The 18,391-nt window shown below is 33.1% G+C and overlaps 1 protein-coding gene across 1 annotated transcript; it reads right to left on the bottom strand.

The window, feature by feature from the left end:
• Positions 1-924: 924 nt before the first annotated feature.
• On the bottom strand, positions 925-16,751 carry LOC148608636 (interferon-induced very large GTPase 1-like). The gene is made up of 6 exons (XM_088544790.1): positions 16,520-16,751; positions 13,538-13,716; positions 12,689-12,943; positions 11,278-11,352; positions 10,695-10,811; positions 925-8,339 (listed from the first exon to the last, which is right to left on the bottom strand). Exons 2-6 carry the CDS (start codon positions 13,689-13,691, stop codon positions 3,448-3,450), a joined length of 5,493 nt encoding a protein of 1,830 aa, XP_088400916.1. The 5' UTR covers positions 13,692-13,716; positions 16,520-16,751; the 3' UTR covers positions 925-3,447.
• Positions 16,752-18,391: the final 1,640 nt, after the last annotated feature.

Below are 18,391 nucleotides of genomic sequence, written 5' to 3'. Positions count from 1 at the left end.
CAAATATTGTTCTGGTTTACAAATAATTACTTGAGTTTGAGATAGTACCATAAGGTTTTATATCACAACAGGAAGCTGGGATGGGAATTAACCCTGGAATTATGCAGTATTTTATTTTTTCTTGATGATTTTAAGGAGACATTAAGGTGCTACCTACTTTGTGTATGATAATCTGTAATTTGTTGTGTATGAGAGTTTTTTCATGTCTGGTCTTGGTCCCTGGATTACCGCTATAACCTTGGTTCCCTTGATTATTCTTTCAAAAAGTAGTTACCAAAATTTTCCCTTTTTTAAAGTATATTTTATTCAAATTAGTTCACATCACGGTCCAAAGTAAAATATTTAATTTCAACTAACAATTGATTATAAGGGTTCTTTGACCCTTTTATCAGGATTTTCGTTGGTCTCCATAATAGGTTTATATCCAATTGAAATTTGTTTTACTTCTCTCCTTTCAGTAAGAAACCTTAGAAGTGTCAAGCAATTTTAGCAATTCAAATTCATATCTGTGTTAAGCCTCTGTATTGTAACCATACTCTTCCCATTTCTTCAGGGGTCAACTAGTGGTTGTATCAAGTTGTATTTATTGAGTTCGAAACTAGATTTGCTAATTTAAATTAACTTTTATTGGGTAAATCTAAATCTGACTGAATTAGACATCAGCAAACAGGTTTCATTATTTGAAAAGACTAAATATATGAAAATGATATTTTTAAGCTACAATTTCTGAGGTGTTTACGGATTTTCCGTATTTTCAATGATATATCAATGTTTAACTTTCACTAAATTCAGGATTTTACGGGTCGTTACCTTAGAATACGATGAACGATACGGATTGTCATCAAGTATTTATAAAAGAAATCCCAGTCTGTAATTAAGTTACATCAAATTCTGGTAGGAAGGGAAAAATGAAACAATGAATAATAATGTCTTAGGTATTTTATTCAGTTAACTTCTTAAACATCAAAATTATAATTAGTTCCAAAATATATAGACCTGTACAAGCAAATGAAAAACAGGCATAGCAGTCTTTGTAAATATTATACAGAAAGTGATACATGCATATCGAAAACCAAACGAATTCACTTTATCTCTAATTGAGAAACAGATACAGACCACATAACCAGTCTTAATTTGTCATTTGGTTGTTCGTTGTGACATGATAAATTTATATACACTTAGATTGTATTTGAAAATGGCAGTTTGCAAGTGAAATCGTTCTTCATTTTGGTAGATTTAAGAGGGAGGTGAATGTATAGTTTTCTACCAAAACATCTTAATACAGAAGCACTATAGTAACAGAAACTTATGGCAAATGTAGACTGAAAACCGCATCGTTTATTTGACGTTTTTTCTACACCCTGTATCTCCTCTTCCATTGGTAGTGTCTGATTTTTTTTAAAAATTGGAATTAAATCTGCCATACGAAGAAACACATTATAAACTTCCATAAAAAATGAATTACTTTTCACTGAGTTTATTTTCAAATGGAATATTCTTAATCGACGCATATTTAAACAATAAAGACCACATCATAAAAAACTTGACTCATTACACAATATAGAAACTAGAAACATATATGGAATGTTGATATTCGAAGTACATAAAAATACATGACACCGATATCTTACTTCTAAGTAGACGATTGAGTCTGATATGAAAATAATAATGACAATGCATTATTTAAACTTTATGTAATATTATACAGTTAAACAAAGGTGTGGAATAAATGTCAACGAGACAACCATCAAAGCAGGGATATACAAGAGGTACTATGGCTTCTATTTTATGTTTACCTAAGAAAAAAATCAAACCAAAAAGCGGTAAGTCGAAAAACTTTGTCTTTTTTCTTAACAACATAAAATCTTTCATCTTTCTATGCCCCCGCAGCTTAAATCAACCGTAGTTGAAATACCTCATCTGGACCCTCGCCTACACGAATAAGAGATAATCGGGATTTTAAATCTGAAGCATATTAATTCCTACAAATCGCGTTATTTATCATTTTTAAAGATGTTACAGACGGACGTCCTGACATTATTTCATTACAATTCATACCAAACTCTTATATTTTAAAGAACGAAGGTTGAATTACGGTAGTGTTAAGCTTATCATTGTCTCTCACATTGGATCTGAGAAATGTATTCGTTATTTTTACAATAAATCTGATTCACACGAAAATTACGCGTGAAAAAATAACAAAACGCTGATTGTTTTGGTCTATGAAGAAATAACCTCAATTACGTGGTGTACACTAAATAACACGCGTAGCAGGCTATTTCCAAGTGTGGTTTTCAGCCAAATATATATCCGTATTCAGAAAGGATGTTACGTTAAAATATGCAGAATATAGATTCAAAAGCATTATTGTTCGATTGGTTTTTCAGCACCATGCCTCTTCTGTCATTGGCAGTGTCTGAATTCTATGTGAATTGGCACTTAATTATATACAGTATATTTGTACATTGTTTAGTTACTTTATATTCTGTTGTGTAAGTCTGTTCTCCATGTTTGGTCTTTGCCCCTGGATTACAGTCTTTTGATTACCGCTATAACATTGGTTCTTTGAATCAATTTTTCATTAGTATCACATTTTGTACTCATGTACAGCCTTTCTAAACTTTGATGACTCATTTCCCTGCATGTATCTAGTAAAAGAACTACAATAATAACTGATTTGTTTTCATTGAAGTTTGTAAAGATATGCCAAAATCTAATACACCATTCACTATTGTTACTCTTACTTTAGTATCATTACAGTTAACGCAAAGCAACGTACAAATAAATTCTTAAAAGAACCAAGTAGCCTGTCTGTACAGAACTATTTACTCTTACCTTTAAACTTATCCAGAGGACAAATAAACCAAATATTAGATTTAGGGAGTTCCATGCGTGCATTAACCACCAATTTAGAACCAAAAATCTAGTTTGGATAAATGTTAGCTATCAGGCCATGTCAATCGCAAAAGTACATCGCTTATACTGGGAACTGCAGCCAAGTTTAATGTTTCACAACCCATATAAAATAAGTGATATAGAATGATTGCAAATGATAGTCATCCAACAAATACCAGGCAACGAACAAAATAACTTATTTAGGTCACCACACGGTCTTATATGGTTAACAAAAACCATACCATAAAGCAAGCATAAAAAAGCCTCAACATAAATGATGTATTCATACGAGACTAAAATCGGCCTAATCTATACAAAAAAAAAAAAACAAAAACAAAAAAAACAACAAAAAAAACAACAAAAAAACAAAAACAAACAAAAAACAAACAAACAAAAAACAAAAAAACAAAATAAACAAAAAAACAAAAACAAAAACAAACAAAAACAAAAAACAAAAAACAAACAAACCATAGAACGAGTTACAATGAACATTAAAATAAATTCAACGACAATCACTGGCTTTGGACAGACACAAAAAGTATGTGGCGGGGTTTAACACGTTCTCTTAGTAAAGGTTAAGTGCCCTCGCTGTTTCAAGGAATTAATCGCTTTTCTCTTGGAAATATTCTTCCAAGACCCTACAATTTCTGGAATAATATAACCGAACGTTTGTGCCAGCTGCTTCCGGAATGTATAAGTGAACCACATCCAGTATGTTGAGCTTTCCATCAATGATGATGGCTCGATTTCCCAGTCAGGAGTAAGTTTACTGTAATCCTTAAAGTAATGTATACTTCCTGTAGCGCCCTTTGCATTGCAATTTCCATAACTTTGACATTTACGATCAGACACACCACAATAGAAACTATTGTCAGAGTACACACAATAGTTACAAGTTTCCCATGACATTAAATTCGTGTGTTCTTCACGTACGCCTTTAAGTCCTGGCGGTCGATGCTGGATACATGCATGGTTTTCCCGATGGTGACACTTTAACGATCGATGACATGTCTCTCTACAAAATGGACACGTCTGGTTACATCCCCAAAGATGATTGAAAATTAATATGTATGGATTAGATTCCTTCCATACGACGTTTTCAGCTGTTAAACTAGCAAATCTTTTACGAAGCCGTTTCTCCAAATTTGTAAGTTGTTCCTTAAAGTGTGAATGAACTACTTTGTAGTCGACAATACATGAAAATTCATACACTTGAAAAATGTCATATGGAATTGGCAAGTACTTTCCTAATGTCATCTCAAATCTTCTTGTCCATGACATAATATCATTTTGCCTGATGCGGTTTGCAGCAACTGTTGAAGACGCAACATCTAAAGAGTGGTTTATTACCTTTATATAATTCTTAATTAGTGTTTGTATAATACTCATGAACCCACTTTCTAGTCTTCTTGAGGATGTGAAAAGTTTGTTTTTAGTAAATTCAGTAACCCATTCTCTGGCAAATGATTCAGCATCCGTAATGTACCAATGGAAACGCTTGAAGTCCTCTTTTTCGGCCAAATCCTTCATCATTGCAAGCATAAAACTATACTTAGTAGAAAAACATTCATCAATAACCATTTTCAATACCTCATTTGGTAAACTGTCATTAATTATATCTACTACAAGTTTTTCAACAGTACTAAGTAAAATATTAGATATCTTTATCGAGTCTCTTTCATTTTTTACGGTGTCAGTAAACTGCTGCCATATTAAGTTTCTATAATCGTTCATTTGCGCAACAGTGTTATGCATTGCCTGATATCGCTTGTCCAACCCGGTAAACACATTAGTTATGTGATGAAAAATGTGCACGGCTAACTTAACTTTGAATGCGGCTGTGAACTTAAAGTTTGTTAGTGCTCCGAATCCATTATTGTGTAGATCGATGGAATCAGCCAGGATTCCGAAGACACCTGTTGCATACGTCTGTTCAAACGGAACATCTTGACACATTATATTGGAAATATATGAGTCAATTTTGGCAAGTGTCACATGAATCACTTCCATAGCCTGGGAAATTAACAGTTGATGTGCATTGGGGGTTAAAATGTTTTGATGAAAACTTATGTCGCCTTCTTTTATCTGATCACATGAAAACGTACCTTGAATAGTAGGTAAATGACCCACTAATTGAGTTTCCTTGTGCACGACTGTTTTCAATTCTTTAGATATATACGGTCTGTCTGATACAAAGGTTTCATATAGAATATCTTCTATTTGATCTTTAACTGGTTTATCTTCAGTGTCAACTTCATGTTCTAATTCCCCAACCAAAGCCTTCCACATCTCATTAAAATTCTTCCTCATTACATCAATTGTTAGTAGAAACTTTTCCTTACATTTTGCCGCTAGACTGCTTGCACGTTTCTTTACCTCGAGTTCATGAGTTTTTCGTTTTTTCGTTCGAACTAGATCTGCTTTAGCTTGCCTGACTTTCTTTTCTACATTCTTATATGCCTTTTGTTCCAAACTCAAAACGAACTCGTTTAGTTTAATCAGTCTGTTTTCACGCCACTGTTCCATTATTTCTTTCAAAGAACAATTGTCAATGAAGTTGTTCCATTGTTCGATGCATAGTAATTGACTATCAATGATCTCCTGTTTTAGTGTCGTCTTTAGAGCCATTGTTTCATTATTTAGTTCCTCTAAAGCCGCACACCTTGCAAGTTTTACAGATGCTGTCTGTCGTATAAGATCAAATGTTTTCTTTTCAATTTCCCATGTCAATTTATTATACTTCAATTCCAATGAATAGTAAGCCTTCATTTCTAAACTATTCCGAAAGCTGTACACGAAGTCATCCGATAGTATTCCATTCCATAAATCTTCGATTCGTTGTACTGTGTCTGTTATGGTAAGAAACGTTTTTTCTTTTAATGCAATATCAAACAAGATATGATTTTTCACCTCTGCAACTTTCTCGCTATATCCTAGATTAATTGGAGACATTGGGGGATCTCCATAAAAAAGATCAGAAAAATACCACATATGTGACTGTGAATCAATGTCTATTACCTGATTAAAAGATGTAATGTGTGCGATACCCTCTTTGTTTGCGGCCTCTGTTGTCATTTTATCAAGTTTATCAAGCATCTTTTGTCTTGCATGAATCATAGCACTCGATGCGTCTTCTGCTGGCACGTTTTGATGAGCAAAAATGCAAGTTTGCTGTAACTTCAACCTACCATTGGCAAGTTTTAACCGTAAAAAAGCATGTACTGCAATTTGAAGAACATTTTCTATCTCACTGGTGTTCTCACCTTTTACATTGATAATTGTTATATTTCCAAGTCCAAGAACAAACGTTGCCAACTCATTGTCATGGGAATATTTTTCATCAGCTAATTCGGGCGCACGGAGTCCTTCAGTATCGATAACGATCACATACGAAAAAGGCAGCACACCTTTACTCACCGGGACCAGCTGCACATACACTCCTCTAGTACATCGGCCGGCACTGACAGGAAATTTTAGTCCAAACATTGTATTCAACAATGTACTTTTACCCGAGCTTTGTATGCCCAAGACCGATATTGCAAGAAGTTTTTTGTTGCCAATGTCTTTTTGAAGTTGTCGAAAAACTGCCTTAACCCAAGTTAATGGGACCATTGCCGTATCTCCATCCATAATCTCAAATGGGTAGCCAAGACGCAAAAGCATACTTGCAAATCGTGCATATTCATCAATAGTAGTTTGATATCCATATTCTAGAAGTGGCGCACTTGCCAATGCTTCATAAATCTGACCTAATTCACGAATTATATGTTCGATTCCGAAAGATGCAGCAACCAATTCTATTTCAGACTCATCAACTAAATTTCTATGGTAGTTGTACTCAACTGTTTCATTTCTCTCCTTCGCTCGTTTCATGTTCAGCCAGTTGTCCTTGTACACTTTCCTTAGTCGAGGCAAAATGTTTCTACTTTCTTCATTCATTTCTGATGTTATCCATGATATGTAGACATTCATGAAGACTGGGGAATCCTTTAGTATTCTTAGATGTTCGTTGAACAGATCAATGAATTTATGACATCCATTTTGGTACATTATTCGTTGTTTTCCTCGCAATATTTCCATGTCCGCCTCAAGCTGTCTCCGTTCCCCATTAGACTTTGATCTATTCCAAGTCTTCGTCACCCTGCAGAAATCTTGCCACACCTCGCCTTGTAAAGGGAGAACAGATAATTTTTTCTGTAACCCTGATTTTTTATCTATTTTATTCATTAAGTCTCTTGCTTTGCACATTGGTGAGATTTCATCAGTCAAGAAAGATTTTTTCTTTAATTGCTGTTGGAGACTTGAAGGACAACGAGAAGACAAAGCTTCAGTAATGCTCTTGCGCAACTCCTTGGTCTTATCTGATGCACTGCGTAAACCGGATTGCGTCGATTGTAAGTTAAGAAACTTCATGTTTTCTTTAAATTGGTCCATAAACTTTTTATACTCCTTTAATACTTGTCTAGGTTGAATATTAGGTTTATCACTTGATTCCAAGGCATAAACTACGAAAATGTTTCTCTTGTGTAACTGCAAAAATAGATCTCTAGTGCTCTTTGTTTGGAGAAATTCAATTTTGACGTGGGCAACTACAACATCGGAGAGTTCGCAGAGTGTATATAGCTCATCAGTATGACATAGTGAATCTCCTCGAAGATTCATAAACATTATAATTTCGTTAAAAACATCATTAGGTCTACCTGATGGCATAAACCAAGCTCCTTCAACTATTCCATTTGCTATAACTCTGCGCGATGCACCCAAAGGACAATCCCTATTGTAAAAGGTAGGATGATTCTGGTCACTCAGTACTTCATTTAGTAACCTTGATTTCGAAAGACTTGGTTCTCCTACACGTATGAATGATACCCGTTTAGCATCACAGTTTAAGGCATCAGCATAACATGTATTCTCGTGAACATGTTTGCTTATAACAATTTGCTTCATTGCCCAATTTGACAAAATAATACTATTTTTATGATCTCTATACATAACTGGAAATGCAAGACGGCAAGTAAACAGTTTCGACAATATTTCCTGCTTCAATGGCAGGTCACATGACAGGAATATTACAAGAAAGAGATCAAGTGGGTTAATTCGCTTTTTGGAACTAGAGTCATCAAAAATGTCCTCATCTGAATCATCAGAATTTAGAACGGGATCTTCACCTGTTTTGTCATAGAATATACACAAGTCTTCCTCTCGGGCTTTGTAATTCAGCATGATTATTCTATCAAGTACTTGCCAAGGTATCAACTTCAGCGAAAGTAACAATTTAGGTGATTTAACAAGCCTTACATCCTGAAGACATATTTTACCAGGAAAGTATTTGCCTAAACATAGGTTTAAAACAAGTTTGTGTAATTCGCTTTCACGTTGATTAGTTAATAGTTGTTCTGTTTGCTTCGACTTATCTTCATTCATTTTTGTGAGGATGTTATCATCTGAAACAAAACAAACAAAGATGTCAATCAGTTATATTCTATTTTGAATTCTAGGGTTTTGATGTTTGATATTCTAGTTATTTTGTGGTGCACGATAAAGGGGTGTTTCCGGTAATATCCTGTCCTGTGATTCCGAATCGTGTGATCTTAGACTTTTTTCTTTTACTTACAAAAATATGTTAAGGCAATGATAACTTTAAACCATCATTTATTTATTTAACCAAATGATAAGGTTGCATTGTTTCTTGCCCAAAATTGACCCGGTCTAATTCAGTAATATTTTAAATTGACGTGAAGATTTGTATGTTTATATTTTGACCGTCGCATCGGACATTGTGCCAAATAATATTTAAACAAATGACATTGAAAATATGTTTTAAACACTGAAGACCAAAAGAGAAAATCAGTCAAGGTTTTATGAAAGAATTATCAAGGAAACCAAGGTTATAGCAGTAATCTAAAGAATGTAATCCAGGGACAAAGACCAGACATGCAAAACAGACATACATAACAAAGAACATAAAGTAACCGAAATCATACATACAAAGTAACAAAAACAAATGAGCAACTCGGATTCATTTTTTTTTCTTGAAAAAAATCACCGGAAAATGTAAAATCTGAAATTAAAAAAAAAATCAAAGGAGCTTACATTTATAGAAATAAACATTATAAGTTTCATGGACACAAGTTTTTTAAGCCTATTTGTTATCAATAAAATCGATTAATTGATAAAAATCAATGTGAAGCTAACACCAATAGAGAGAAACACTTTTTTGTGCGAATTGTTAACGGATGACAGACGGACGGTATACTATATGATACATCCATATAGAAATATGGGCATATTGGCTTTTTCTTTTCACAAAATTGTCTTAGACAATATTAGATGTTGAACGACTAAATTGTATCTGTTTCACACAATAAAATTGAAAAATTGATTTAGTTCAGGAAATTTTTAATAATGCTAAGAAAAAACTTTTATTAATAATTGCGATTTATAAGGACTGACATTACATTTTAAATTTTCGGATTGCTGGTTTAATCTTTTAAATCATCAGTGATGTCAAATAAATTTAATACCACAGGGGGCGGAGAATTTTGGAAACTGAAATTTTATAATTATCTATAATTTTCATTAATTTAGCAAGAGAATGGGCTGTGTCTTTGTACTTAGAGTTCCCTCATACATGTGACTGTGCTTCTTTCTTTAATTACCGTGATTCTAGTCATGACATCACCGATGATTTAAATATCATTGAGAATGAACTCCTATGTAAAGTAGTTCCTCGTGGTTCAAAATTCAGAGAACCACAGCTCATCAAATATGTCAATAAAAGACCCTAGTCTGTATTCAACGATTGTGAGGCACTTGAATACCTTTCCTCACTACTTGAGAAAAATGTCATGTGCGGACAAAGATTCAAACAACATTGTATTTGTTTGAAAAGCGCATTACCTCAATTGTCTTATTAGGGATTGGACATTGATAGCAACATCCCAGGTAATACCACTTACAAACGTAATACTTTTGACATAGATGAAATTCTAAACAACCAAAAATCCTTCGTACGGGGCGCCGAATGGGAATTGATCTTTTTAAAATCAAAATAAATTTTGTGTGCACAAAATTGAATTCCGTCATAACAAAATATTTTTTGTCGTACAAAACTAAGTTACACATACTTGTTTTATGATGGCTTCATTATGTAATGACGAAATTCATTTTTCGAAACAAAAATTGAATGTTGTTAGACAAAAGTAAATTCTGTGATACAAAAGTAAAATTGTGATACAAAAGTCAATTTTGTGTCTCAAAATTCAATTTTGTTAGTACTTCGATCTCCGTCTAAGAATCAGGCAAAATGTGTATTATGTGTGGCACTTTAGACAAAATACATAGATTTTGTTGCATTGTTCAAGTATTTCTACCTCATGAACCCAAGAAATTACTGTCAATGTGTTTCTAAAGTTTATAAATAGATCAAATTTAGTTAAAATGCACTTTCAGAAAAATGGTGGGAAAAATTTCCCGAATTTTTTCTTACATAATCAGTCAAAAATGTCTACGTCACCCATGCTTCAGGATAAATTTAAGTAGCTTTATAGTTGTTTTCTGGATGTATTTCAATATGTTGGAGGCACAAAAGATCAAAATGAGAAAAATGATGTGTCACTCATTGAAATTCTTACACAAAATGATACTTAAATGAAACCATTGCAACATAGAGTGCAGATTAAACTTGAAAACATAAGATATTTACACAACCTCATAACGGATGAGACCGAGTAGCACATCAAAACCATATTATGATTTGCTTAAAATTATTGAATTTTGTAATATTGATATTATCGAACCTGTTAAATCCAATTCAATTGGTATACGTTGTTCTGTGTAGAGGCATGGCTTAGTAGCAGACATTTCGTTTTGCCCTCCAATACTTAGAAATTGAAAATAGTTGGTAACAATGGTTTCTGCAGCAAGCAAAAGAAAATTAATCATATATAAACGCATTAACTGTATTATCACACATATCAAGATAAACTTATAAAGATTTGTTATGGCAAAAAACAACGCATAACACTGTTTGAACATTAACTAATGGAGAAAAAAAAAACAAAAAAACGGGTACATATAAGCAATTTGGTGATAAGCGGTAGTGTTGCTACGGTCTGTTACAGGTAAAAAAAAATTCTGCAGTTATTTTAGTAATGATTTCACACTGACATATTTCAAGACAGATGGTTTAAATATACAAAACAGATTTTGTATTTTGATAAGTCAATCTTATTGTACAGCAACTTTTATTTAAATAGTGTTTTGTTACTCTCATTCGAATCATTTCTTTTCCTTAACATTTCGTTAGAAATGTCCAAATATAGTTTTAGTGCTAACAATTTACAAATGTAACACATTCACACACACGTCTGTCTAACTCACCTTTACTGACTATATTGTCTCTGTCAAATGTAATATTTTTGATGTGATGGTAGATATTTTTTGGGGTTCGTGCATCTGAAAAAAAAATGAAGATTTTTGGTGAATCAAACCATATTTTTAAAAACTATTCTTTCTTTGTCATGAAATGTAATAAAGGCAACATGAAAACCATTTGATAAGACTTTAAAAACTAACCATACGAAGGATGCCATAGAAAATGCTTCTCTAAGCACTAATGTACTTGTACTGTGTCTATTAATATTTAGTACGAAACTAAAACTTAAATTTCACAACAAAATTAAAATGCATTTTAGTTTTATGCAAACTGCTAGTTAGTACCATTTGGAAAGTGGATCATGAAAACTGATTTATTCAACGGGTCATAGTTTTCCTTTCCTCGTTTGTCTACCCCGGACTTGACTTTTCATGATCAACTCGACGGGTGTTTCTAGAAAAGCAGACGACGCTTACTCTACCAGTGCACCCGGCCCATGCTCCCAGTTTTTAGTGGAGTCCGAATTGCTCATTTGTTTTTGTTACTTTGTATGTATGATTTTAGATACTTTATGTTCTTTGTTGTGTATGTCTGTTTTCCATGTCTGGTCTTTGTCCCTGGATTGCATTCGTTTATTTACCGCTATAACCTTGGTTCCCTTGATTACTCTTGCAATAGTATTGACGATTGTTCCAAGCATTTACATTTAACACCCGGGTCATGGTGGCTTGTATAGAAATCAACCATGACTGCAATTTATGTACAAATAAACGTTACCAATTTTAAAGTCTAACCTCCATAAAGAAGTCTCATAACATGAAGTATATAATTTGACAATTTGTTTGAATTGAACAATTTCTATATTAATTAAGTGGACTTTTAAGATTATTCAAACTTGTCGAAAGAAGTAATTTTTGTGGATAGTGCTGAAATGTGTTCAAATGTTACAGCTAAGACGACTGATATGTCAATCCCGATCTTATATTTTAATATCAAAAATAAATACAGAAGATATAACAAGACAAACATACTGCAAATATCATTTGTAAACCATTGCTAATACTGTTTCACGCATTGCTACGCTCGGACTGCTTTCCTGATATAAGGAAAACATCAGTAGTTATGCCACTATACAAAAAGGGGTGACAAATCACTAGGACATAATTATAGACCTACTGCATTGTTAAGCTGCGTAGGTAAGGTGTTTACAATGGTTGATTATAAACACATACTAATTTGTTTACATGAAAGATCTCTTTCATACAAGTATTATAATACAACTTTACAGAGATCTTACTATTTTCAACCAATTATTTTCCAGAAACTAAATGTTTACGGCATGATACTATAATACAACAAACAACAGTTTTTAGCTTATTTTATAATATACCTTATATAATCCGAAGGATGGTTTACCTGCATAATACTCCTGAATGTATTGCGCCAAATCAACCCTTCCGGCAGTTGACAAATGAGACGCTAATTGTACTTTAGGGTTTAACTCAAGATGAGATACAGTGCGACACCACTTTTCAAGCATAAGATAATTTCGAAAAACTGGTTCTTTTTCGTATATAGCATCCAACATCTGCATTGTAGTTATCTGATAGCCAAGTGTTATTCCAATATCACGCCAGTCAGATCCTATTCGACGTGCAATGTCCCAAAGTTCTTTAAAATATCAAGATTGCATATTCATTTGCCAAATTGATTACAAATTACACGCTTACTTTGTCTTCCTTTTTGTTCACCATTTACTAGACAGAACAAATACTTTATCAAATCTCAGACATGAGGACAAAATACAAAAACATATCCCATTTAAACTATATATGTATATTTAGTGTGAGTTGATAAACTGTCGTAAGAAATTCAGTAATGAAAAGAGTAATTTTTATTATGGCGTTAGATGTTTTATTGACACGAAGATAAAATGTATGTATATTTGCTTTGCTTTGTTTTACTCATGTAATCAAAACATCTTTAAAGAAAACTTTTTTTAGTTTTCTAATACATGTAGTATATAGCTATCTGTATATCATAAAAGCAAGTCCGCGTCCCCCTCCCCCAATTTTAAATTTTGACAAAATATGTAAGAAGATAAAATACATCACCATAATTAATTTCTACAGAGAAGGTGTTTTTTTCTAACTTTTGATCGAATATTATGGTAGTTTGGAGTTGGATACCATTGAAAAAATATTGGACAATGAAGTTAATTATCCGAGGAGTTTTATCAAAAAAAAAAAAATTAAAGTTATAAACCTTTATCAGAAAACTTCCATGAATCTTCATCGCAATCATGAAATGACACATCACTCTCACTCAATACTGAATCAGTGTCATTGTCGTTGCTTGTAGACATTATCTTTTCAACTAGATCATCATCCTCGACATCTATGGCGGTTGCAGCTTCCATTATTTCTAATTTTGTTTCCTGAATCCTGAAATAATACAGGGATATATTCAATGAAACTTTCCTAAATTATTTTAAGTCAACTTGTAGATCTAGTTAGGCCAATGTAAGGACACGGCTGAGGTAATACAACAAAGCTATTTTAACACTATCTTGATATACTATAGCTATCTACTGATTTGTTCAACGTGTCATAGATTTCCTTACCTCTTTCGTCTACCATGGACTTGACTCGGCTGGTGTTTCTAGAAAAGCAGAGGACGCTTACCCTGTCAGTGCACCTGGTCCATGTTTTACAAAATTCCACTATAGAGAAGCTGCTCCTTCGTTGAACTTCTCTCAATTTCATCAAATTTACTTTATCTACCATTGTACTTGAATACAGCACCATCCGGCATAATCCAAAAAGGGTAATATCGAAAACACAACCGTTTTGACAGTCTTAAGAAATAAAAAAATAAAATCAAAATAAAAAACGTTATTTTACCATATGCAGTTTATTGTATATAATTTCCAAAAAAGCTCCTATATGGTGTATCCATCTGCACCATGAAAACTGATTTATTTAACGGGTCATAGTTTTCCTTTCCTCGTTTGTCTACCCCGGACTTGACTTTTCATGATCAACTCGGCGGGTGTTTCTAGAAAAGCAGAGGATGCTTACCCTACCAGTGCACCCGGTCCATGTTCTCGGTTTTTTGTGGAGTCCGAGTTGCTCGTTTGCTTTTGTTACTTTGTATGTTTGATTTTAGTTACTTTATGTTCTTTGTTGTGTATGTCTGTTTCCCATGTCTGGTCTTTGTCCTTGGATTGAATTCTTTTGATTACCGCTATAACCTTGGTTCTCTTGATTACTCTCTCCTACATCATAAAAAATGCTTAATGTTCACATTAACTGAGGACGGTGATATGCAGTCAAAACATACTCTAATTGTAAACATGTATAAACATACCATTCCGTTCCGCCAAAGAGAAAAAGGTTCAAAATAGAAAAATCAAGTTTTTTTTAAACATGCTACTTCACATATTTCATTAATTTATATGTAAAGACCAACCTTTTACCCGATATTTAAAGTTCAATGATCGGGTTTCCTCATCATTTCACTTTGAAATGTATGTACCAAATCAGGAACATAGTGGCTAATTTCCCTTTTCTGGTTTATTCTTGACCTCGTCATTTCATATCTTATATTTTCTTTCTACTTGTGATTATTAGTTTGGAAATTTCGTTATAATTTTTCAAATATTTTAAACGACCTACTGAACGGACCTATCTAAATCTTGAGATACGAAGTTACAAAATTTACATGGTAAAATACTATCTACAATATATTTCCTCAACATAATACTGTAAAAATGTTAAATTGCGGCTGAGGGAATTTCCAGTCTCTTAGGTAAGAGGTAATTTCCCATTTAAGAGACTGGAGAATTCATCCAGCGGCGTTATCTATTCATATCTGGCCTAATCAGTTATATCAACATAATGTAGACAGTATTTTACAATATAAATTTGTGTATCTTATCAATACATCGCTCGTAGTTGCTCGACTATGAAGTCGAATGTCCACTTTCAGCGACAATGAATTATTACTACTTAAAGTAAAAACAGAACGGGAAACATTATAATTAATATTAAGGAACAATGACAGACTACACACCATTAATTACAAATGATGTATTCTTTAAACAGAGTTGTGAATACACTGAAGTAACGACATTGAACCAAATGAACACAGCCTACTAAATTGTACAATTAAGATGACCAAATGAAGGCATAGAGTCAAAATGTAAAAACAATATATTTTTCTCAGGATACCGGGGACCATCCGATGTGGAAATTTTGTTTGCAAATAAAAGATTAAAATGTACCAAATAAAGCTTTATTGTATGGATTTTGCCCATCATTGAAGACTGTGTGGTGATCTCTAGAAGTTTGATTGCTTGTTGCCTGGCTTTTGGTGGATTAGTGTCCCATTGTCAATCAAATCACATCTCCTATCTTTATATTAAATATTGTTTGTTCTCACAAAATGTAGTGCAACAAAGTATGTTAGGAATATAGGGTTTACCAAGCGAGGCTCTTTATCGATCTGCATTTACCAACTAAGGTGAGTGATATAAAAATAATTTAAAAGGATTTTCTAAAAATCCCGATGGAAGACAACTTTACATCTAGTTTCGATTTCTTTCAAAATATACAGATCAATATATTGTTCATAATTTTTCTCAATGTATTATTGAATACTACATTTTAAACGAACCATTTCATATTTTCACTATGGTTTTATATGACTGCATCGTGATAAATCAGATATTATATATATCTATATATTTTACACTAAATAAAAATCATTACAATAATTTATATGGCACTGATGCAATTTCGGAAGTGTCTAAGTCGAGTGTTAGTCTAGTCTTGTGAGGTGAAGGTCGAGTGGAGTGCTGAGCTATCAATTTTGAATGGCCGTTGTGGGATTTAATTAAAGTGATCGGGTTAATCTGATCGGCAGTGTGGAATTCACCATTTTGCATAAGTGTAACGTTTGAAAACAAATAATAATGATAACAATTATAACAACAAATGAAAACAAATAAACACGTTACATTGTTTATGATGAAATCTCCTACCACTGTTTTTCTTTCTTTCAAACCATTGACAAATAAAAATGTATACCGCCATTACGAATTTACATTTGAATAGGTTATATTTGTATGACTATTTTTTTCTATATTTTAAGGAAGTGATGTTCTGCTAAATTATGATAATTATTTATGGCTTCTTCGGCAATTCAAAGTAGGGAACAGAAAAGAAAGTCAAGATGTCTACTTACTTATTTGATGCGCTTTTAATGCCCTTTATCAAGGTTATAATAAATTGCAATCCGATCTGAATTCAAACTTAAGGATGTTGGCAGTTGTGTCGTTATAATCCATAGTTAATGTTATTCAGGATAAGATACCTATGATGCTGTATAACTGTATTACAGTTTTTTTTTAATTTAACCGGTATCTATATAACACGACATAAATAATTTAAATGCTAATACAGTCAACCTATCGTAATACACGATATTTATCAGTAAACCACGTGAACAAGAGATTATAAAAATCAAAAGCTCCTTATGTTCAGCAAATATCCGAACTTGTTTATTTTGCAAAACCTAAGTCAAAATCACATATAAATGCACATTCTATCATGCAAACACCAATTATTCACGACTATTAAAACGTGCTACCTTAATCGAAAGTAATGATCTTTGTCCCAGGATTACATTCTTTTGCTTACCACTATAACCTTGGCTACTTTGATTATTCTTTTAAAGATTGAAGCAATACCAGTGGAGCAAAAATATGGGCACATCATTAAAGCTTGATATAGCAATAAAAATTGATTGTAATTAAACTTTGACACTATTGTGAAAAGTTATCCTGTGGTAGCTGTGCAAATCGAACCCGGAACGTCTCGTCCTATAGTCAGCGCTCTTTTTTTTTATCTTGATATAAATTTTATTCACAGAAATACATCATATAAAAGATTATTGGACTAAAGAGTAAACTCCCTAGCGCAGCTGCTTAAGGCTGGCTATATACCTTACCAATTTAACTTCACCACAATATAAGTTCTTGATACTGAACGTGACTTTTCAAAGAACATTATCATTGCAACTAGACATTTCCAAATATCACAAAAACAATATTGAACATTAAAAAACAGATGAATATTTAACAAGTCAAAGAGTAACTAAGATTTGAGCATAAAGAAAAAAATATATATTCCATGGATACCGTCTAGACATGGAAAACAGAAACACACCATAAAAAAACATATAATAACAAAACTGACACGTACAAAGAAACAAGATTAAATGAGCAACCCGGACTCCACTATCATCTGTTAGTATAGAACAGATGCACCGGTAGAGTAAGCGCCTTTCCTATTCTATATACACCTGCCTAGTTGCTCTTAAAATTTCACGACAGAGGAAAGGAAAACTATGACACGGTAAACAAATCGGTTTCTATTTTACATATGGTTAAACAATAACGATCCATAAGTTTATAAAGACGACCATAAAACTTCTGTGGTGATGGCTTCAATCTTGTCTAGGACGGAATAAAAACTTCACTTTGATATATATATAGCAACTCTGAGTTGTAATATGAAAAATCCATACGCAAGTGCTGCAGGTGCCTCTGATGAAATAATAGTTGACAACACGGAATGAAAAATCATCGCCTTAGTCGTATAGTTTGGTCATGAGTTTTCCTTTTCAGTCGATCTTTAAGTGTGGGTAAAGATCTGAGGCTGATTTCATATTGCCTGTATGTTCCTTTATTAATATTTTTAGGACAGATACGATATATAAAAAAACCCACAACTAGGATTGTTGAAAGACAATACATCATCTAGACAGCGGAAAGTGAAATAAAAAATGTTTCTTCTTCTTGATCACATAAGTTAAAAGTCAGTGAGTAGCGGAGCACAATTTGTTCCCATTTAATGCCATGCGACCGCCTGTTAAAAAACGTGTCCACCACACTGGACAAATATGTTGTCGATCAAAGGTTGTCGGTGTAGTTGAAGGATGATTTGTAATCGTTTGTTACAAAGTATGAGAAATCTCTACCAAGCACTCCGTATTTATATCTAGGTGTACCGTGTTTTACTAACAACGACGTATAATGTATGATTTATCCATCAG

Source organism: Perna viridis, chromosome 9 (genome assembly GCF_037379345.1).
Source record: "Perna viridis isolate PV_CMFRI_1.1 ecotype Kerala chromosome 9, ASM3737934v1, whole genome shotgun sequence".
Taxonomy (NCBI): Eukaryota; Metazoa; Mollusca; class Bivalvia; order Mytilida; family Mytilidae; genus Perna; species Perna viridis.
This window is presented reverse-complemented; position numbering and strand designations above follow the sequence as displayed.